This window comes from Phycodurus eques, chromosome 3 (assembly GCF_024500275.1).
Source record: "Phycodurus eques isolate BA_2022a chromosome 3, UOR_Pequ_1.1, whole genome shotgun sequence".
NCBI lineage: Eukaryota > Metazoa > Chordata > Actinopteri > Syngnathiformes > Syngnathidae > Phycodurus > Phycodurus eques.
The window spans coordinates 3,326,791-3,349,933 of NC_084527.1; the positions used below are offsets into that span (position 1 = coordinate 3,326,791).

The 23,143-nt window shown below is 42.5% G+C and overlaps 1 protein-coding gene across 2 annotated transcripts in view; it reads left to right on the forward strand.

The window, feature by feature from the left end:
• The window catches only part of LOC133399721 (tetratricopeptide repeat protein 28-like), a 176,622-nt gene that overhangs the window by 147,356 nt on the left and 6,123 nt on the right, over positions 1-23,143 (forward strand). For both annotated transcript variants that reach the window (XM_061671465.1, XM_061671467.1), the window contains 10 exons: positions 10-806; positions 932-1,476; positions 2,754-3,277; positions 8,420-8,529; positions 12,627-12,756; positions 12,843-13,061; positions 16,556-16,721; positions 19,370-19,510; positions 22,647-22,791; positions 22,908-23,087. In XM_061671465.1, the coding sequence (XP_061527449.1) occupies positions 10-806; positions 932-1,476; positions 2,754-3,277; positions 8,420-8,529; positions 12,627-12,756; positions 12,843-13,061; positions 16,556-16,721; positions 19,370-19,510; positions 22,647-22,791; positions 22,908-23,087 (2,957 nt within the window). The remainder of the gene's footprint in view (positions 1-9; positions 807-931; positions 1,477-2,753; positions 3,278-8,419; positions 8,530-12,626; positions 12,757-12,842; positions 13,062-16,555; positions 16,722-19,369; positions 19,511-22,646; positions 22,792-22,907; positions 23,088-23,143) is intronic.

Sequence of the window (23,143 nt, forward strand, 5' to 3'; positions counted from 1 at the left end):
TCTTCACAGGCATTATTCACCAGATGAAAGGAGACTATGAGACTGCACTCAAACTCCACAAAACACACCTGGCCATTGCTCAGGAGCTCAACGACTATGCCGCACAGGGGCGGGCTTATGGAAACATGGGCAATGCCTACAATGCCCTAGGAGCCTTTGACCAGGCCGTTCGCTACCACCGTCAGGAGCTGCAGATCTCCATGGAGGTCAATGACCGGGCCTCACAGGCATCCACTCACGGCAATTTGGCCGTGGCTTACCAATCATTGGGAGCCCATGACCGGGCTTTGCAGCATTACCAGAACCATCTCAACATCGCTCGCGAGCTCAGAGATGTCCAGAGCGAGGCACGAGCCCTGGGTAACCTTGGCAACTTTCACTGCTCTCGTGGAGAATTCCCTCAGGCGGTGCCCTATTATGAGCAGTACCTGCGCCTGTCCCCTGACCTCCAAGACATGGAAAGTGAAGGAAAAGTTTGCCACAATTTGGGCTATGCACACTACTGCTTGGGCAACTACCAGGATGCTGTCAAATACTACGAGCAGGACCTCGCTTTGGCCAAGGACCTTCATGACAAACTAAGTCAAGCCAAGGCCTACTGTAATCTGGGTTTGGCTTTCAAGGCCCTGGGAGACTTTGCTAAGGCAGAGGAGTGTCAGAAATATCTGTTGTCGCTTGCCCAATCCCTGAACAATTCTCAGGCTCGCTTCCGAGCTCTCGGCAACCTGGGTGACATATTTGTCTGTAAAAAAGACGTGGCTGGAGCCATTCAGTTTTATGAGCAGCAGTTGGCCTTAGCTCATCAGGTATTGAATAACACACATATTTTGTACGTTCTCAAATAATTCCGAAAATGCTTTCAGGGTAATTGTGATGGTGATCATGTTTTTTTTTTTTTTTTTTTTTTTTTTTTTTTGGTGTCTGTTTTCAGGTGAAGGAGCGTAGGATGGAGGCTTGTGCCTACGCTGCCCTCGGGGCCACTTACAGACTCGTGCATAAATATGATAAAGCTCTCGGCTACCACACTCAAGAGCTGGAGGTCTACCAAGAGCTTGGGGACATGTCTGGAGAGTGCAAAGCTCACGGACACTTGGCAGCAGTCTACATGGCCTTGGGGAAGTACGCCATGGCCTTCAAGAGCTATGAAGAGCAGTTGGAACTAGGGCAGAGGCTGAAGGATCCTGTTGTGGAGGCACAGGTGTATGGAAATATGGGCATAACAAAAATGAATGTTGGGGTGATGGAGGAAGCCATTGGGTACCTCGAGCAGCAGCTTGCTACTTTACAGCAGCTAAGTGGCAACGAGGCCGTAATGGACAGGGGCAGGGCCTACGGAAACCTCGGGGACTGTTATGAGGCGCTTGGTGACTTTGAGGAAGCCATCAAGTACTACGACCAGTATTTGTCAGTAGCGCAGAGTCTCAACCGTATGCAGGATCAGGAGAAGGCCTACAGAGGCTTGGGGAATGGACACAGGTGAGCGCTTCAATGGAAAAATGTTTGGAAATTTAAAAAAAAAAAAAAAAAACTCTTGATTTTCTTTTTTTCCCCAAAGAATGAGTGGAACATCATTAAAATACTTCGACAACATCCTGGGGAATTATTTGTACAGAAAACGGGAGACGACAAGAATGTTTTATTTCTACGTGATATTCGTACTTACTAAGTTGCGCTCGCAAGATACTGTATGTGCAGTACGTACACTCGATTTATGTATCTCAGATGTGTTACAACTGCTCATAAGGTCTACCGGGTTCCACACATATGTAGCAATCATGTGTAGCAATCAAAGCAATACAGTACAAGCCAAAATTGTAGAACATAACAAACAGATAAATAAAGAAATGGACAACCATAACTTTTGAGGGTTGCATAATTTTTTCAGTTTCCCCTGCAGATAATTGGATTTACTGGTTAGATCTAATAATCATAATCATTCTTTGCATATTATTTTGTTTAGAGATCCCCTTAGCAAAGCTGTTGTGCTAGACGAGTGCAAGCTGTCTCAGCAGCATTAGCGGCGCTGATCTTATCTGCAAGTTAAGACGTTTTGACACACCGATGTCAGAAACAGAAGGAAGCTCACCGATTTCAAAGAGTCCGCTGAGAACCTTTGCTTTTCTTTTCAAAGAAATGCTAGCAACCAATGAGTCTACAATGAGAATATATTTGCAAAAAGGCTTGCTCTGGAGTCCTCATCTAGCGAATAATTTTCTTTTTGTACGTTGTCAGCGTCATTGCAATCACACATGGCGGTATTAGGCTTGCACAAGTTCAGAGGGAATTAAAAGTCGTCACTCACAAAGCCCTCTCATCTTCTGGCACTTTTCAGTAAAGTATTTATGTTGTCACGCTACATTCATTTGATTCTCATACCTACCCATACCCTTTTGAACTGGCATTCAGCAATTGTTGATATCCCTGAGACTGTAAGAGCGTGAAAGACAATTAAAGGTTTAGAATGGGAGAACTACACCCCTGTACACAGATACGGGGGAGACAACAATGCGCCATCTCATGTTCGAAGATGTCAAACACAGCGCTATTCTGAAGTTCATATCCAGGCTCACAAATATCAAGTTTCTGCTGAATTTTTTTCTGTTACGCAAGGGTCTTCAAAAGTAAACCACTCTTTAGACATTTAATTTTCAACACCTGAGTGTATTTATATGATGTAACATGTTTATTATTGTGGTTGTGATTTGCAATGTTATAGTGCGCCTGTTTCTGACACTTTCTGTTTCTGTCGTTAGGGCCATGGGAAACCTCCAACAGTCGCTGGTGTGCTTTGAGAAGCGGCTCGTGGTGGCTCACGAGCTGGGAGAGTGTGGCGTCAAGGCTCAGGCCTACGGTGAACTGGGCACGCTCCACAGCCAGTTAGGAAATTATGAGCAGGCCATCTCTTGTCTGGAGCGTCAACTGGTCATTGCGCGTGACACCCAGGATCGACTTCTGGAGGGCGACGCCAGCTGCGGTCTAGGCGTTGTATACCAAACGATGGGAGAATATGAGACAGCGCTGCGATGCCACCAGAGTGACCTCGAGATCGCGGAGGAAGCTGGAAGCTCTGCACGCCAGGCGCGTGCCTACGGGAACCTGGGCCTTACCTACGAGTCTCTGGGAAACTACGAGAGGGCAGTTGTGTTCCAAGAGCAGCACCTAAGTGTGGCAGCTCAGACTAACGACTTGGCTGCCAAGACGCTAGCCTACGGCAGCCTGGGGAGAACACACCACGCGCTGCAGAACTATTCGCAAGCTGTCATGTACCTGCAGGAAGGTGAGTGAGGCAGCGGGAACAGCAATGAGCATTGCCTTTGTTGCCTGAGCTGATAGGCTTACAGTTTGTGAATTCATGAATATGAAATTCACTGCCTATTTGCTGCTAAGCCTCTGCTACATTTTTATTAGGATATGCACATTTGTGTGGCTCTGTATGTGTGCTTGTGCTTATAAGTGCACTGGGGATTCAGGGTGCATTTTCTGCATCTCCCCTTGTCTCGCTTGCTGTATACGTATTCAGTATTTGTGTCTGCGCAAACCAATGTGGATACGTGCCAAAGCCTTTTTCCTGTTTACCGCCGGCTGTTCTACCTACCTCTCTTCCTACTTTCCACAGAGTTCTTTGCAGCGACTTGCCAAAAGGTCTTTTCACACGGTGGCACATTTCATGTGTCAGATTATAATGAAAAAAAAAAAACCCATCTCGGCCTCTCAAAAATTGATTATCTCAGTCAGTGCAGATGTGATAGGTTGTAGTCCCCCATTTATGTGTGCTAAATATCCACTCCGCCAGCTTTGCACATGACTATTAACAGACCCCTTGCTCAGGCACACCTGCTGTTTTATAGCCCAAACCCTGTTTGAATCCGGGAAAATTGTAGCTCCAATGTGTGGTGAGTCATATCTCACCCTGCGGGGAGTCAATGCAAGGAAAAGAAAATCCATCTCCTCTATCTGCCCTCCATCGGCATTATTTTTATTATCTGCGTCTAAGGAAGACCATACACCCTCTGCAGACACTGCTTGTTGAACATTAATGAAGACAAAGGCGACAGCCCGTTCTGTCTCCATTCTGTCCTCCTGCTGTCCCCTGCGCTGTCCTCATATTGTTCCTCAGTCTGGCTTGAAAACCAACTCTGCCTTCACAACACTTGATAGCCAATTATTTCTGCCCAGACCGAGAAGTCTGGGGTTTGTGTGTGTGCGTGTGCGTTTTTAGCCTACTCCTACTGGTAGTTTCAAGCTTCACCCTACAGTATACTTTTTGTTTGTTTCCAAAAAAAGATCAATCGGAAGGAAAGATTTAAACTAGAGCAAACACTGTTGGCACCATGTACCCTCCTAAGTCAGTTTGGGTACATCGGTATGTGATATTCACTCACTGTTTTGCAGTGATGCAGATCGGTCATGTCAATGGAAGACATACTAATTAGGCCTGGTTGGAAAACACTCGTGGGGCCAGTCGAAGGGTCACACTAATGTCATCCATCATCGGTACAAATGTTGCTGGCGTAATGTTACAAATGGAGGGGGCGACATCGACATGTCGAAGCGTCATCCAGACGCAGCCGCGAAAACACTTTTCAGTCTTTAATTGCAATCAAAATGCAACGTGAAAACGCAATGATTCAAAAAAAGAAGTGGTCTGTGCCCTTTGTTTCCTCGTTGCACACAACACCAATCTGAACACTTCAAAAGACATGAGCAGCAACTTTAAAAAAAGGGAAGACAAAACATGAACAACATAAAATTGAAACACCAAATGCAAAATCCGTACAGAGAATCAATGATTAGCATTAAGTGAAAGTGGACGAGTGAGAGGCATGAATATTTTATCTTTCTTCACTTAACCTCAAATGTGTCCAAAATGTGCGTACAGATGGATCAGAGTTTATTTTGATAGGTCACATAATTTGCGCAGGAAGTTGCATAAATATCTTTCAGGCCCTGTTTTGTGCATAAGCAACGTTGATAAGTGAGGCTCCAGGAGTACCAATAACGTCGTCCATATATTATAAAGCTGCAGAGCAAAAATATTCCAACCAATAATATAAAAATGTTGTTTCATACAAGGATGCAAACGCTCAACAATTAAGAGTGTCAATACCATCATTGAAGCGACTAATGGACGTGCCAGAGTTTCTCCATGCTTCATTAATACAACAACAAATAATCGAACAATAATGTTGCCCTGTAGCACATTTCTTTAAAAGTCAACTGGAGCATAAATTCACCCAATTAATAGCCATCACTGCTGTGTAATTGTTTATGTACAGTGCAGGAATGATGGATAATATTTTGGAATTAATTATATATATTTTTTCCTATGGAAGCAGCCCTTTTACATCTAAAACTCTAGTTGATTTCTACCACAGTGTAATCTGTGTGCACATTCTGCAGTATAGTGCCACTCCACAGGTTCCTGATTGAACTTTCATACATTTGTGTTGCATGAGATTGAGTGGCCTATTCTGCATGCATGGATATCCAATATGTGCACATAAAAGCTGTCTAAAGGCGGAGGTGTGTGGGTGTGTGGTCCTTGGGGGCTGCGGAACTTCTCTCATTGTTCTGTCAAGCCGTCTTTAACGTGTTCTGCAGTTTCTCAACGGGGGTAGCCAGCCACAGCCGCATCTTGGTGTCAGCCACCGTTACGTGACTGCGCCTGCGGGGCGCACCCAAGGCACCCTTAGTGACAGTGACAGACACTGAGTGATACAGAGAAGGAGAACAGAGGGAACAAGAGCGTTTGGAAGTCAGAGAGAGACACCGAGCGTAAGAGAAAAGAAAGAAGATGTCAGGCGGGCAGAGAGGCGAATCAGAGATGGGCATGAGTCATAATTCACATGTATTATTTCCCTGTCAAGTGGAGAATAAAGAAAACATGGAGGTGGTTGACATTCTGGCTTGATCATAAATAAAAACTTTAACAGAGCAGCTCAGAAAAGGAATGGCTCTATGCGTGCGTGCGTGGGTGCGTGTGTGTGTGTGTGTGTGTGTGTGTGTCTAGGCAGATGAAAGGCTCAGCGCTACAGTTGGGATGAATGAGGGGTGAGGCAGTCAGAGAATGAAGAGGATAATTTAGATCTGTTTCCTTTCTGTTGTTGCAGCGCCTAATGAGCCCTAAACAGTGCCGCGGCGCTGTGAGCACCGCCGCCAGTGTCGAGATGAAACAGGTAGAGGGAAGGCACAGAGATGAGAAAATGAGTAGTGGCAGTGAAGGGACAGAAGAGCACAGCTGACGCATAGGGGAAAGAAGGCGGGCGTGGCGACGGAGGGAGGGTGCGCGGAAAGATAAGGGGAGTGGGGGTAGAGGATTGTTGGTGGACTGTATCAAGCTTCAAAGAGTGCCGGGCGGCATGGCCGTGGAGGAGCCATGAAGTCCACGGTTGCGTGCTGTGTTGCTGAGGTTTGTGGGAGAGTTTCAGGTCATGCTCTCTCTGTTCTTGGCTTATCTTCTCCGGCCACATACCGTTTTCCAGTATTGCCGGGAAAACACAGTACAACGAGCGTGGCTTGGCTCATTTTCTACTCGCGCTGACCAAAAGCATGTCTGGACTCGGCCATCACACAAGCGAGCCCAGGAAATACACTTCGAAGTGCATTTAAGTGACTTCCTATAAGCATTCGCTTATTGCATTCTAATGACTGTTTGCCGTACGTTTAACACCTTGTGGCTGATGTGCGTGCCAGCAGCTAGTCTTTTTATTTCTCTCAACCCACTTTCCACCACCCGTCATTGTTCTCAGTTGGGCAGCGTTTCCTACTCAGTAGTTGGGACCGAGTACCCGGCAGGCGGGCTACGGACACATGCAAAGATGAGACATACGCATGAGTGCTTGAGGGACTGGAAGTGAAAGGCAAACTGCGGACTTGCAGGTGATCTATCACAGCTCATTATTACGCACAGTCACCTTGCACGCCGTGCACAGACTCACATTTACATGGAGCCCTTAGCTTTACAAGTTCTCACAAAATATCACAGACAGTACCACTTTACAATAAGGGTGGCCTTACGGAGGAGTTAAAAATTGATCACTGACAAGTTTTAACGGTTTATTAAGACCTAATAAACTGCTTTGAATCATTAACTGTAAGAGTGATCTACTGCTTCACAAATGATGTGTCTCCCTTTAGTTCCACTCTTTAGATTTCTATGAATGGTAGTATCAAATTATGAGGATTGGAATGTCTTTAACTTAGATGGCGAAAAACTGTCAAAGTAGTTTGATCTTGGCAAATAGATGCAATCTTAAGCATCGCATAAAGACAATCGGCCCATTTTTTGGTGCCGATTCTGCCTGTTCCCGACCAAGCACGTCAAACGCCAGACAATTTGAACTCTTATAAGATTATCCTATAAGATTGTCCTTAGGTCTGATGTGTGTTACAAGTGGATTCTTCTCGATTTTAAGGTCTGAAACAAGTCGGGGCCGACAATCTTAAATAATGAATTTGTTGAATATTAACGAGCAAAACTCTTCATATGTGGGATAACTTCTCCTACGTCAGGACGGCCGAGAATGGTGACGTGGAAAAAGAATATAGGCAGTCAAAGAAGTGTACAAGACTGACAAATACGACCGTAAATGAAAACAAAAATATCTTACCTAATGTCGTTTTAAGTGTAAAGGTGTGTTCCACAGACGACAAGAAGTATTTTCCTAAGCAAGTCGTTTTTTTTTTTTCACACACCCAATAACCAAAAAAAAACAGCCATTTTTTTTTATCTTTACGTGTGGGGTAAAAAAAAAACGCTTAAAAGATGACAAAAATCTTTTAAGAGTGGAAAAATCTTTACATCTGTATGTGTCTTTAATATTTGCTTATAAACCCTTTACACTAATCAAAAAGTGGTACACTTTGCTTCAAGGGGCAATATACAGTTTTCAAACAGCAAGCAATGTTTGAATATGGCCCCCTTTCAGTCAGTAGTAAAATAATAGTCAAAATGTTATTATCGGCATTGGATGGGGTCAGAGAGGGCTAAGTTTTCAAAAGATAATTTGAATCAATTTCTACTACAGAAAAGTGTTGTTGTTTTTAAACGGCAAACTCTATCTTTAAGGTCCATTAATAGATATCGATGTTTTGTAAACATTTGTAGACTTGATCATTGAAATGATGCGCCTTGTTGTTATAGCATTAGGTGTATGTTTGTGTTTGCTTAGTCAGTTGATCCTCAGCATTGATTGGCCAAAAGCCTCCCTCTCTGTGATTGTGTGTCTTTGAAAGCGCTCGTCCCAGTGTGAGTTGCAGCTTAAAACCGAGGCCAAATATTTAAACCTGTTCACGGGCAGAACATCAGCGCCACGCCACGCTTACATCTGTTCCTCCGAACGAGTCCGCCTGTTCTGAATAATTTTGACTCTGCCTCCTCTGACACTGGTTCGCTCACGTTTCCTCCCCTTTCTGGCAGGCCTACGGCTCGCAGAGCAGTTGGCTCGGCGTGAGGAGGAGGCGAAGATCCGCCATCGTCTGGGGCTGTCTCTGTGGGCCAGTGGGAATCTGGAGGAGGCCCAACATCAGGTGAATTTCCTTAATTTACTGAATATGAACTGCGCCAAGCGTAGCATATATATGGCACATCTGGCCAAAGTTGCAAATGAGATGATGTTATAGATATTCAAAGATGAAGCTTGGAATGTGAGTGGTCAGTCATGCCCTCCTGGTGGGTTAAGAATCCAAACGGGAGAAGAAAGTTGAGGAAAAACATTGGCTTCTTTACAGATATCTAATGGACAATATGCTGTGGAGTGTGTTGAGTTGGTAAACGCTGTCATCTCAGGAGACGCATGTCTGAAGACTGCTTTTCTGTCTGTGTGTATTGTTGCAGTCCCAGACCTCCACATCACACATACACACATCAGGCATAATCCTCTGTTCAACCCACTGCCCACCTGCCATCTCTTGCTGCAGTCTGTGTACACACCACAGTTTTTTTTTTTTTTTTTTTTTTTTTTTCATGTTTGTCTGTAGGGATTTTATTGAGCTGCTTTCATTTTCTAAATCTGTCTCCTCCAAATCATTTTTATCACAATACTCAAAAATATGTACATCTATGTGTCCCAAATAGATGTTTTAGTAGATGCAGTGTGGCTGTTTTCAATTTTGTCAAAGACCAAAGCAGAGACTAGAGGCTAAGTGTTCTTGAGTCATATTGAGGAGTTAGTATTCAATTAAAGCAAATATTATCCTAGCAACACATTTCCTTACACGTGTTTGCTTCGCAGTGGAAAAGCCACCCCAAGTGGCGTGTCGTTGATTCAATGCTTTGTCCGAGTGTATTTATCTGACAAGCAGCTGCAACACGATTGGACAAACTGTCACATCTTTTTGCAAACCAATGAGATCGACACTCAGATTTATTTCTGAAGCTCCGTGTTCTTTTCCATTTTGGTTTTAAATAACAAATAAGAGTAGCATTGGCTTATTCTGTAAGCCTGCAATGGATGTTAAAAAAAGAAGTCTTGTTCACTCTCTGAGCACTACTGTTGTGCCTTAAAGCAAGGCACTTAAACCACATCTGCACATCAATATATTAGTATTATATATTATACAAGTATTACCCATTTTCTTCCCTGAAGCAAACATATTAGAACATGTTGCTAACAGGTGTTTTTTATTGTGCATTTATCCTATTACATTGTTTTTTCAAACAATAAATTGCACAGAATTTCTGTGCTGAGTTTCAGATTTTGGGTTTTGTTTGTGAAGACATTTTTCTTCTTTTTTTTTTTTTTTTAACCAACGTGAAAACCGGAGCGCTGTCTATTGAAAATAAGCAATTTTGAAGCTGAGAGAAAATTGAAAATCAATCAGAGCCATCGCACAAATATTTGCCATAGCTACTACAACCATTTGGAATGTCCTGGAAAACAGAGAAAACAACTTACGGTATATACCAAGTAACAGCTTGAACGGGTACGGTACGGGGAACGGTCACCACACTATACTTGGTGTCATATCCATGCATTGTATTTTAATATTTTTCAAGGTTGAAAGTAATAGTTGGTGTTGAGCAAGGAAAACAAATATGATAGTGGACTGAAACCACGGAAACCAGGAGTCTCTCTATTATCACATTTCCGAAGTCCATCTGAGCGCAAGAGATCTGACTTTTTTTTCCAATTATCTGATGACTCCCAGGTATCAGATTTTTATGGTCAGCTAAATTGGCTCAATTGGTTTAAATTTGGAACAGCTCTGTATTAGCCTTAAAAAGGATGCTGATCGACGTTGTTGAGTGCAATCAATTCTGTATCTACCGCAACACTTATAATATATCCCAGAATAAATTGTTCTCTAAAGAGTATGTCAGCCCTCAGACAATCCGATGACCCGGACTTATAACTGTTATTCATAAACCATATGTGCAGAATGAAAGCACTTGACATTCTTCATCCGCTCTAGATTTGGTTACGGACCTCTTGTTCACTGTGACCCACAGATTGACCCGTGTTAATTTTAATCAGTACAACAATGTTCCATCCATTATGTTAGAAGTGGAATAAAAATCAATAAATTGATGGTTACTTAAATTTCAGGGCTCTTCCGCAGATTAAACATTTTGTTTACCGTTGATGTAATTTGTCAGAGAGGGACTCTCCCCGAGGGGAGGAGGATCTATTTTACAGAAGTGACGAGAAGAGCGCGTGCAGCCAACTCGCATCCCTGACTCAGTATGACATTGACATTTACTTAACATGTCAGATAAAAGCCACGTTGGGAGTCGGTGACATTCTCAATCCGCGTCCCCATTGTGTGGACCGCAGCCCGCCAGGTCACCGTGGACACACACAACACGACGCATCTGGGATGGTCACCCAGCCGAGACGCTTTGAGAAATGACTTTCACTTTTCAAGTATTGTCTGCAAAATCTTACGAACGGAACTAGCACTGCAGTAATCAGCCCACAGCCCTATCAGCGGAATCGCCCAGGGACTCACAGCTTCTGCTAGCAATAACGCGGCAGAGCTAACAGATACTCTACTGATCGCCGCCCTCCGCTCCGTCTGACAGACTTTGCTGCGTGACCTTGGGATATTCCACATGAGCTACAGCCTATGCATGTGTGCTAATAAGAGTCTCTCTCTCTCTCTCTCTCTCTCTCTCTCTCTCTCTCTCTCGCTCTCATTAAAATCACTGTGTTGATACAAATCATTTCACCTTGAGCTGCAACCTTTTATTTACTGCAGCTGTTTGTCTAGTGTGACCGTGATCAAGCAGTGTGAGCAGAGTGTTTTAGCCTTTGTGTTGTCCGGGACTGGTGGAGAGTGGCCCTGTAGCGCTTTCTGTCATCCTACAGCATGACTATTTCCGCAGGAATAGGAAATCAAGAAAGGCTTCAATGAATCACCATTCCTAGCCAGCTCTGTTTGGCAAAGTGCAACACTCTCCACCACCATGCCTTCACATCATCTCTTCTAAATGAGACATTTACCACTAAATAAAATCATCCGATAAGCACAGGGATAGCAAGCAGTGTTTGAATACTGCACTCCTAAGATGCCTGGATAATAGTTTACTCTTTTCCATGTCCATTCAAATAAGAACTGATGAGATGTTCACTTGGGTTGCATGGTAATTCATCAACCAATTCAAGTGGCTTCCCTGTTCAGACAGCTGGAGAACATGCTGGAACGGGTAGGTGTGAGGCTACCACCTAGTGGCAACAATTATTTTTTAACCAGTTACGCATTTTTGTTTTATTTACAGGCTACGGTAGACAGAAACTCACTCCTCCCAAATTTCAAGATTCCTATGAGTGCTTGGCAGTGTTTAAAGTGCCTGATGGATCATAATTTTTAGTATGCTCATATTTGTATAAGAATGGACAGTTTAAAATAGACCTTGAAACTACATGAATTTTGCCTTGGATAAGGTATGCGTCCTGAAACGTCATGAAAACTTGTTGTGTACACAACATCAACATCAAATACACCCAATGACTTAAAACAAGCTATAGTTAATGTGATATTATAGCTTAAGTAATAAAGAAGACAATGATGTCTGAGCGCTACCGATCAACGCAAACTAGAACTAGTAGACATTCCAACAGCTTCTTCCCTCTTGCGATCGACTTCTTAAACACCTAACCTATAATTCAATTACACAATTTTTTGACTTGAGTTCGTTGTCACATTTCTGTGGGGCCAATTATGCATTACTCGTGCACTCACTGTAGTTGTCTCGCCATGCTGCACTATTTGCATATACTGGCCACTCGTGCCAGAGTAGCATCTGCTCCATTTGCACACCGATTGAGGAGTCTCTGTAACATTTGCACAACCGACATTGTCCCAGATGATCGCACTACTCGTCACTTTAAACCGCATACACTCCTTGAAGTCTCGACGCCCTTTGCACAATGGTCATTGCACCGGACTATTGCAATATTAGTCATTCGAACTGCTCTAAGTGCTAGAGGACTCTGCATCTTTTTGCACAATTGTTTTTTGTCAATGTCTTTATGTCTCCAAAGTGTTCTGTAAATTGACTGTCTGTTGTACTAGAGCGGCTCCAACTACCGGAGACAAATTCCTCGTGTGTTTTGGACATACTTGGCAAATAAAGATGATTCTGATTCTGATTCTGATTAATTTGATTACTCTCGTTGTTGCAGCTTTACCGGGCCTCGGCACTATTCGAGACCATCAGACATGAAGCACAGCACAGCACAGACTACAAACTTTCCCTGTTCGACCTGCAAACGTCTTGCTACCAGGCTCTCCAAAGGGTCCTCGTCAGCCTAGGTATGTTTCCGTCCTAGCTTCAAATTTCAGACTATGTTTTGGATGTACAGTATCTTTTTCCGAGCACCGATGTCTGCACACTACAGGCCACCATGATGAGGCTCTGGCGGTGGCAGAGCGAGGGCGTACGCGGGCTTTCGCTGACCTTTTGGTTGAGAGGCAGACGGGCCAACAGGACTCAGACCCCTACACTCCAGTAACAGTGGAGCACATTTTGGACACCGTCAATAGCCAGAGGGCCTTGGTACTTTATTTTTCCATGGCTGCTGGTTACCTGTACAGCTGGCTACTTGCCCCAGGAGCAGGTAAGAAGGCTTGGAGTATGTTTACTCAAATATCTATTGATGATTATAATTGTTTTTTTCAGGCTTCATTTCATGACTTGTTTATTTATAGTGGGTACGGAAAGTATTCAGACCCTCTTAAATTTTTCACTCTGTTATATTGCAGCTATTTGCTGAAATAATTTAAGTTATTTTTTTTCCCACATTAATGTGCACACAGCACCCCATATTGACAGAAAAAAAACGGAATTGTTGACATTTTTGCAGATTTATTAAAAAAGAAAACCTGAAATATCACACAGCCATAAGTATGCAGACCCTCTGCTCAGTATTTAGTAGAATCACCCTTTTGAGCTAATACAGCCATGAGTTCTTTTTGGGAATGATGCAACATGTTTTTCACACCTGGATTTGGGGATCATTTTCCATTCCTCCATGCAGATCTTCTCCAGTTCTTTCAGGTTGGATGGTGAACGTTGGTGGAAAGCCATTTTCAGATCTCTCCGGGGATGCTCCATTGGGTTTAAGTCAGGACTCGGGCTGGGCCATTCAAGAACAGTCGCGGAGTTGTTCCGAAGCCACTCCTTTGGTATTATAGCTGTATGCTTAGGGTCATTGTCTTGTTGGAAGGTGAACCTTCGGCCCAGTCTGAGGTCCTGAGCACTCTGGAGAAGCTTTTCGTCTAGGATATCCCTGTACTTGGCCGCATTCATCTTTCTTTCGATTGCAACCGGTCGTCCTGTCCCTGCAGCTGAAAAACACCCCCATAGCATGATGCTGCCACCAACATGCTTCACTGTTGGGACTGTATTGGACAGGTGATGAGCAGTGCCTGCTTTTCTCCACACATACCGCTGAGAATTAAGTCCAAAAAGTTCTATCTTGGTCTCATCAGACCAGAGAATCTTATTTCACACCATTTTGGAGTCCTTCGGGTGTTTTCTTTTTTTTTTTTAGCAAACTCCATGCAGGCTTTCATGTCTTGCACTGAGGAGAGGCTTCCATCGGGCCACTCTGCCATAAAGCCCCGACTGGTGGAGGGCTGTAGTGATGGTTGACTTTCTAGAACTTTCTCCCATCTCCCGACTGCATCTCTGGAGCTCAGCCGCAGTGATCTTTGGGTTCTTCTTTACCTCTCTCACCAAGGCTCTTTCCCCCGATTGCTCAGTTTGGCCGGACGGCCAGCTCTAGGAAGGGTTCTGGTCGTCCCAAACATCTTCTATTTAAGAATTACGATGCTCTGAGGAACCTTCAGTGCAGCAGATTTTTTTTGTAACCTTGGCCAGATCTGTGCCTTGCCACAATTCTGCCTCTGAGCTCTTCAGGCAGTTCCTTTGACCTCATGATTCTCATTTGCTCTGACATGCACTGTCAGCTGTTAGGTCTTATATAGACAGGTGTGTGGCAATCAGTATAATCAAACACAACTGGACTCCAATGAAGGTTTAGAACCATTTTAACCATTTTAAGGAACCATTTTAAGGATGATCAGAAGAAATGGACAGCACCCGAGTTAAATATATGAGTGTCACAGCAAAGGGTCTGAATACTTATGGCTGTGTGATACTTTTCTTTTTTAATAAATCTGCAAAAATGTCAAAAATTAAATTGTTTTCCATCAATATGGGGTGCTGTGTGTACATTAATGAGGGAAAAAAATAACTTAAAAGACTTTAGCAAATGGCCGCAGTATAACAAAGAGTGACAATTTTAAGGGGGTCTGAATACTTTCCGCACCCACTGTATGTATTGGTACTGTCAATTTACCAAATAATCAACAAGGTATCTTTAATATGATTTAATACCAGGTCAAATGTATTCACAAGATGCAGAAATCAGATAGATGTGGATTTTATACAGGAACTCAAGTTTGAAATAATGTGATTTACTTGCCGGTGTTATTTGGAGCTATGGGGTCATGGAGGCGTATTTTCACAGCATGTTGCAGCCCCACCTGCCACTTCACGGTTGGGAGTTGCCTCGCCACCCCACAAGTGATTCTGCCTGTGAACCTTGCTAATTGTTAGCAACAGAGCCAAACCACACTGGCAGTGAGTGTCTTCCCATCTGACAAAAACTAAACTAATCTGTGTTGAACATAGAATCTATTTTCAACTCTTTGTTGTTTTTTCCTCGCCCTGAGTTTCCTTTGGTTTTTGAGCACTTTTTGTGCAGTGCATTCTCATGTCGTCGACTCGTGGGTGACGCCAATACAGGCGGTGGCACCAAGATGCCTGATCTTTCATGAGTCGTGAAATTCCAGCGTCTTAAGCGGACCCATTTTTCTCTGAGCGTGATTAGCGCATGTCACACGATTGCCATACTGAGCTCTTTTGCTACTGATCTTTTGTGCAAAGAGGGTGAAAAAAAAAAAGCCATGACCCGTGTCCCATTCCACCAAGCTTGAACATTTGATCAAATCCAGCTCACAGGCAACCAGATGAACTTGACACCCCGGCATTATTGATACGGATGAAGGCAACACTTGAGGGACAATGGAGATCATCAAAGCTCTTACTATTGCCCCAAGCTAAGAGGGAACCACTTGCTCGTTAATCGCCTGTCTGTCACTTCCTGGCATTCCGTGGTATCCAGCTGGTACACAAACATGGCACTGTCTGAAGTGGCTGCACTCACTAAAAAGGGCTACAAATGTTGTAATTACTTAGCTGTAAATCACGTAGTAGCTACATAGTTTGAGTGGACGTGGATGAATGTCTACTAATGTCACACGAAACAAAACACATGCGCGGCTCAATGCACTCACACGTTCGCATCGACATAGTACGGCCTGTTACTCCATCTCCAACCTACATTACTCCTCAAAAGTCAGCAGAGCTCTCGTCGTGTATAACAGATGCTGAAGACAGCTTACACCTATATTTTATTGAATGGAATGTATTTTAGTCATTTTGCTCCACAGATGCACTACTGCACATGCTGTCTTCCGCAGATTCAATCTTCCATTTTGTTATGAGAAAAAAAATATTTGGGGGTTGAAGGTTAAATTTATTTATTTTTGTGGTATTGGCCATTGGCATTGAACATTCCAGAAATGAGGAGGTTTGCCTTTTGCAAAGCAGATGTCCATGGGTTTATTGTTATTATTATTATTATTATTATTATTATAATAACAACAATCAATGTACTGGTTGATTAATTGATGATTCACAGTTGACGGTTCAAGGGGAGTTTTGAGTATATTTCCTAAACTCTGCGATTGCCCCTCAAGTGTCCTTTACGAGTTATGGCTCAATCATAAATCATGACTCTTGTCAAAATGTCAACATGGGGAAGCATGCTGCTTTGTTATTATCATTCAAAGTTCCTCATGTGGTTTGGGTGGTTTCATATCCAAAAACGGGGGTTCCTGCAAAAATGTGTGGCATCCACTGTAGTAAGGTGGCATCCCCTTAATTTGCTCATTTAGTTTATTGCCTATAAAGGTTCAAACTGTCAGTTTATGTTTGGTGAAAATGACAACATTTATTTGGGTCCTCTCTTTGTCTCCCCAGGCATCCTGAAGTTCCATGAGGTGTACTTGGGTGAGGGCATATCAGAAGTAGGGTCAGACTTCCAGGAGGGCGGCGGCGGTGGCGGAGGGCTGGTCAGTGCTTCATCGTTGGAGCAGCACATAGCCAGCGCACGAGAGGCCCTGGGAGTCGAATCGTATTACAGCAGGTGAGCTACATTTAAGGTAATTGACAGATTTTGTCACGCAGTATTGTAACGCATAAAAATCAACAAGACGATTGTCTCCATTGAGTTAGCTCAAGTGTGTGAGGTGTAGAAAGTGAGTGTTATTCCACCCCATTGCTCACTGTGATTACAAGTCTCCACTCTTTCCTTTGGTACAGAACCATCATTCCAGAAATGAAATGGAATGATGGCTCTTTCATTGGCCACTCTCTTGATCCCACCAAACAAAGCAGCGACGCTAACACATTTAAAAGGAGAATAATTCCCAAAATGAGAAGAAGACGCAGCGGCAAAACCAATAAAGCAGTCAAACATCGAACAGACAACAGGGAGATGGTAAATGTGGAAAGGTAAATCGAGGGTGTAGTTTTAACTTCTTGACATCCACGGGTCTGCACTGCTTATCACATTAGCCACATTTCCCTCAAATTGCTGTTTGAACTGCACTGACCAGGTGGCCTGCCTCACACCTGCCTCTCCACACGACAGCAGACTGGCGGCCTCCTGCCCCATTACCAGCTCATTTATCCCTCCAATGGGAAGCTGCACTCGCAACATTGCGCTTGAATGGGCACAATATGGCAACACTTAGAAGCCCATTCAGCCGCCATTCTAGAGTGAAAGATAAGCCGCACCCTGGTCTCAGTGGAACCAGATGATAAATGGGATGAAGACGAATTGAGGGGGTGTGTGCAAAAGCAGGGAGGGGATGTTGCTGATTAGAATCAGAATCAGAATCATCTTTATTTGCCAAGTATGTCAAAAACACACTCGGAATTTGTCTCCGGTAGTTGGAGCCGCTCCAGTACAACAACAGACAGTCAATTGACAGAGAATACTATTGAGACATAAAGACGTAAAAAAACAGTCACTGAGCAATAAAAGGTTACCAGTAATGTGTTAATGCTGGTACCATTTTTTTTTTTTTTGACAATTGTGCAAAATGATGCAGAGTCCTCTAGCAGTTGGAGCAGTTTGAATGACTAATAGAACAATAGTCAATAGCGTTGTGCAATGACACTCTTAAAATATTAGACACTCTTATTAATATATTGGAAGATGTGAACGCAAAAACAATCTAATGAGAGCCTATACAAGAGCTGTATCAAAATCCATTGTAATGAAATGTTAAATTGATCTGTTTTGATTGACACTGTCGGTCGGGGAGGTACTCAACAATTTTTGTGAAGTTTGCAGTGTTGCAAATCTGCCTTCCATCATGCCATTATCACTGCAAGCTATTTGTAATATTTTGCCATTTTCCCCTTATATTTCAGCATGTTTAGACAAAGATGTACACTACTGAACTACAACCCCAATTCCAATGAAGTTGGGATGTTGTGTTAAACATAAATAAAAACAGAATACAATGATTTGCAAATCATGTTCAACAATTAATGGTGCCTTCACAGATCTGTAATTTACCCATGCCATTGGCACGAACACAGCCCCATACCATCACAGATGCTGGCTTTTGAAAGGTACATACAGGTTTTGGAGAAACATATGCTGCCATCCAAGCAACGTCTTTTTCGTGGACGCCCCTGCTTATTTCAGCAAGACAATGCCAAACCACATTCTGCACGTGTTACAACAGCGTGGCTTCGTAGTAAAAGAGTGCGGGTACTAGACTGGCCTGCCTGCAGTCCAGACCTGTCTCCCATTGAAAATGTGTGGTGCATTATGAAGCGTAAAATACGACAACGGAGACCCTGGACTGTTGAACGGCTGAAGCTGTACATCAAGCGAGAATGGGAAAGATTTTCACCTACAAAGCTTCAACAATTAGTGTCCTCAGTTCCCAAACGTTTATTGAATGTTGTTAAAAGAAAAGGCGATGTAACACAGTGGTAAACATGACCCCGTCCCAGCTTTTTTGGAACTTGTTGCAGCCATAAAATTCTAAGTTAATTATTATTTGCTAAAAACAATAAAGTTTATCAGTTTGAACATTAAATATCTTGTCTTTGTAGTGTATTCAATTAAATATAGGTTGAACATGATTTTCAAATCATTGTATTCTGTTTTTATTTATGTTTAACACAACGTCCCAACTTCATTGGAATTACGGTTGTACAAAAATAAATAGATACACTGCACTGTTAAATGAATCTCTCTCTCACAGTGTCGGAGAAATCCCAACATTATTACATTTGTAAAGACAGAATTGATGATACTGCCAAAGTTTTGGCCTCTAAATGTGTGTAGGTAATATCTGCTTTTGCAGTATAAACAGCTCAGGTGGGTGGATCTCATGTTGCATGTTCCTTATTTAAGATGATATTGCAGAGTTACATGAAAGGGATTTTCTTTCTTCAGATGGACGTAATGAAGGGAGAGATAGCGGGTGGGGGAGGTTGACTCAGTGGCTGGATCAACATCATCAGCATTGTAATGAAAGGATTACACTCTGCCAGGGTTTTTGGACCAAGCCAAGTGAATTTAGACCATCGATGTGTGGGTTGAACTGTGTGTATTTTGGGCATATTGGAATATTTCCACTTCATTTATCCACAGGAGAACAATGCAAGTCTTTATACCGTCTACTTAGTTGAAGTACAGTTCTTGTGCCAATGCTGCGATTTCGGGGACTGTCTCATGTCTCTTTCTCTTTATTTATTTATTTTTAGAGGGTGTTCAAGCAGCGAGACGGAGAGTGAGGCGGGAGATTTGTTGGACCAACAATTCGAGGAGTTAAACAACAAGCTTAACTCTGTCACTGATCCTACAGGCTTCTTGCGCATGGTGTCCAGAAACAACCTTTTCAACAGGTAGGGGAATGTTGCAAAGCATTTGGACACGTGATGGAGAGTAAGATAGAAAGCCCGTAGAGTTCAACTGACTAAAAAAAAGATTGAAAGCTGATTGAGTTGGGGATTCATTGGTTCATCTGTGAAAGGAGTCATTTTCTATTGTTCATTTTGTGCGGAGGCAACGTGTGAATGTCCTTATTAAATAGACTGAGTAGAGCCAAGCCTCTAAAGCCTCTATCATCTGCCTGTTCCGATGGGTTGGGTCTGTGTGTGCATATACTCAACTTGCCAGACACTGACACCAGTGTGTGAAGGTATTTGTCTGCCGTCTCTGTTTTTTTGGTACAGATTTAAGACTGTGGAGATTTCACTGAGTCTACTGTAGTTTGTTGAAAGCATTGTTCTATCGATACTAAGCAAGGCACGGATTCATACTGGTGCTGATTGGTACACCATTAGATTATGGGCACGAGTGAATGTGTGTGTGACTGGGTCATATTTCCCCGTCCATGTCCTCTATTGAGCTTCTCTTTGATGAGAGGATAATTCCATCTTTAATTGAGTCTTGGTGCTCATTAAGCGCCTTTAATGGGCTCCTAGTAATAATCCATTCATTCTTGTGGGCTTCAAAAAAAGCCAGGGAATATAAAGGTCCTTGTGCTGTGGAGCCTAACATTCATTGAGCTCAATGTTATAGCAAGAAGAGACAAAAAAAACCTTCTCTTGGTCATTATGATGAACTGCATGTGCACTGCATGTATTGCTACAATCTTTAAGGAATGAAGGTCGGCTGTCGGTGGGACTACAATAACCCGTAATTCAGAGAACGGTTTTTAAATTAATAGTAAGGGAAAAGTGTCCTTGTGCTCGGTCCAGTTAAGGTTTTACTATTTACAGTGCTTGTTGACACACTTATTAGACCAGCCTTCATAAAAACCAGAAGAGACCATCCGGCATCATGAAGAACTCTTGACGTTTTACCAAATTGAACAAGAATAAGACATGTCAAACTGAATCCAGAATAGAGATAGCTCACTGGATTTCCTTGAGGAGGTCAGAAATTAATCCTGCCAATCATTCAATCACTAAAACAAATATTTCTGTTCAGCAATGCTTGCAAATAAATATTAGATTATAAAAAATAATAATAATAATATACTAAATACTGCTAATTACTTTTTACAAAATTATTTAAAATGATCTTTCTAATTACCTATGCTCTTCGGGAGCTGTAGCATCAACCTTTCTTTGGTTGTTGTTGTTTTTTAAGCTGCAGTTACACTTTTGAAGTTGTTTTTGCCCAAATGATGCACCCACAGAGCATCCTCACCATGCTCTGTCTTTCCTCTTCATTTTTACCCTCTACACTTGACACACATCTTGTCTCAGATTATCCCTTTCCTCCTCTCTCATTCTTCTGTCCTGTCAGGCTAACAAACGATTGTTTGCTTTCCATCGAGGCTCTTGCCAAGGGTTGAGAGAGAGAGAGAGACAGACAGACAGACAGACAGACAGTGTGTTGAGATGCTTCAGGCAGGGGAAGCTAGTGGCCCCGGGCTCCCAGAAGAGCTGACTCGATACTTTTTGGCTGGACCTCGTAAGAAAGAGCAGATGGAGGCTTGTGACAAGTGTGGCAATACAATTTGGCCCTGTGCTCCTGCAGCTCCAGGCTTTTTATCCAATGGCCGTCATTAGCGAGTTCCCAGTGTGTTGAGTCTTCTTGATGACACAGGGAGACAAAGTAAAACACATCTTCTGTCAATTCAATCTAATTGGTTGCAGAAATCATTGGTCAAGCAATGCTGCTAAATGAACATATATGAGGACAAGCTACTGTTGCTGTTGTTCCTGAACTGGGATGTAACGTAGCGGCACCATTTCAGACTACCACAGCTCAATCCTGCCACCGTGTGGAGCCAAATAAACTTTGAACAAGAACACACAAATCCTTACAAACTGCAGTGGCAGCATTTAGTGTGTCTTCCCTGAGGCAAATGGCCATAAGACATAAGTGGCTCGTGGCAGTGAGGAAGACACGTCAATTGACAATTAATTAAAGAACACAATTATACATTATTCATATTTTTCTTGTTCTTTGTGCAGATGCAGCATACTGTATCTATATCTATTCTCTATATTAGGGATAAACTGATCATCAGCGCTTCGTATTCAGCATTTTGACACATATCCGCATCTGCCTTTTTTGTTTGTTTGACCCACAGCCGATAAGAGATATATATATAATATATAATGTAAAATGTATAATATAAAACTGTAAACTTCAGTGAAGTGTTTGTTTGTTTACATTTCCTGTTGTTGACTTTATAAGAGATGCTGCTGACCCTGGGAACTGAACTGAGCTGCAATGTTTTGTTTTTAATTAAAACTCAAGATAAGTGAAAGATTACCATTTGAGATATGTTTATTTTTTGGAAACCTTTTATTTATTTATTTTTAACTATTATTATTATTTATTTATTTTTTTTACTGTACAAAACTTTCAGGAGATTAAATTTAACTTCAAAAGACATACTGCCGCGCCCGCTGCACTTTCTGTTAGAATTTAAAACAAAGATGTCGATTGTCTAAGATAAAAAAAAAAAAAAAGTTAACATGTTGAAATTAACATGCTGAAAATATGAAAAGCTGTTTAATGAACACATGCTTAAAGGCATTTAAACGAAGTTAAGTGTTGACATTTGTATGATAAAAAAAATTCTGATGCCAAAATTTTACCCTTTTACTGCAAATGAATGTCCACTCCAAATATCGGTTATCGGCCTCCATAGTAATAATCGATCTCGGCCCTGATAAATCCATATTGGTCTACTGTATGTGATATAATCTTTTCCCAGATGGATGTTTTTAATTTAAAGGCACTGTGAAACTAAGTTAACTTCATTCGGTATATAATTATTGTCAGTCCCGAAACATAGTCAGTGAACATATTAAACAAATTTTTGATACTTTAGCTCACAATATCTTATGACTGAAAATAGTGAAAATGACTATGTGCATGGAAAAAAAATGATAATTAGAATTATACAGTGACCTTGTTATGGAATACCTCTATTGCGGTAATTAAGTTCCCTGCCGTAATTAGATACGCAGCAGCAATGTCTAATTTACAGTTTGATATTTTGTGCGTTTGCAGGAGCTGCCAGAGCATGACCAGCCTGTTCAGTAATACCATGTCTCCTGCCAAAGACGGTTGTTCTTCCCTGCCTCATCGCTCCGGCAACCTCGGGAAGCCTCCCCTCAGAGCACTTTATGATTTGCTCATTGCACCTATGGAGGGGGTGAGTGTTACCTCTTTGAGCTTGCGAGTTTTGTGGGTGGGATGAGGCAACACACAGCAAATCTTTTTTTTTTCTCTCCTTAACTGCATCTGCACGCTTATCGTTGTGTCCAACAGGGTTTGATGCACTCCAGTGGTCCGGTGGGCAGACACAGACAACTGGTCATGGTGCTGGAGGGAGAACTTTATCTTATCCCTTTCGCTCTATTAAAAGGAAGTTCATCCAATGAGTATCTATATGAGCGTTTTAGCCTCATCGCTGTTCCCTCGATCCAGGGTCTCGGATCCTGCGCGAAGGTTTAACTTTTTATTCAGATGATTCATCATTTATTCAGATGATGACATTCATCGTC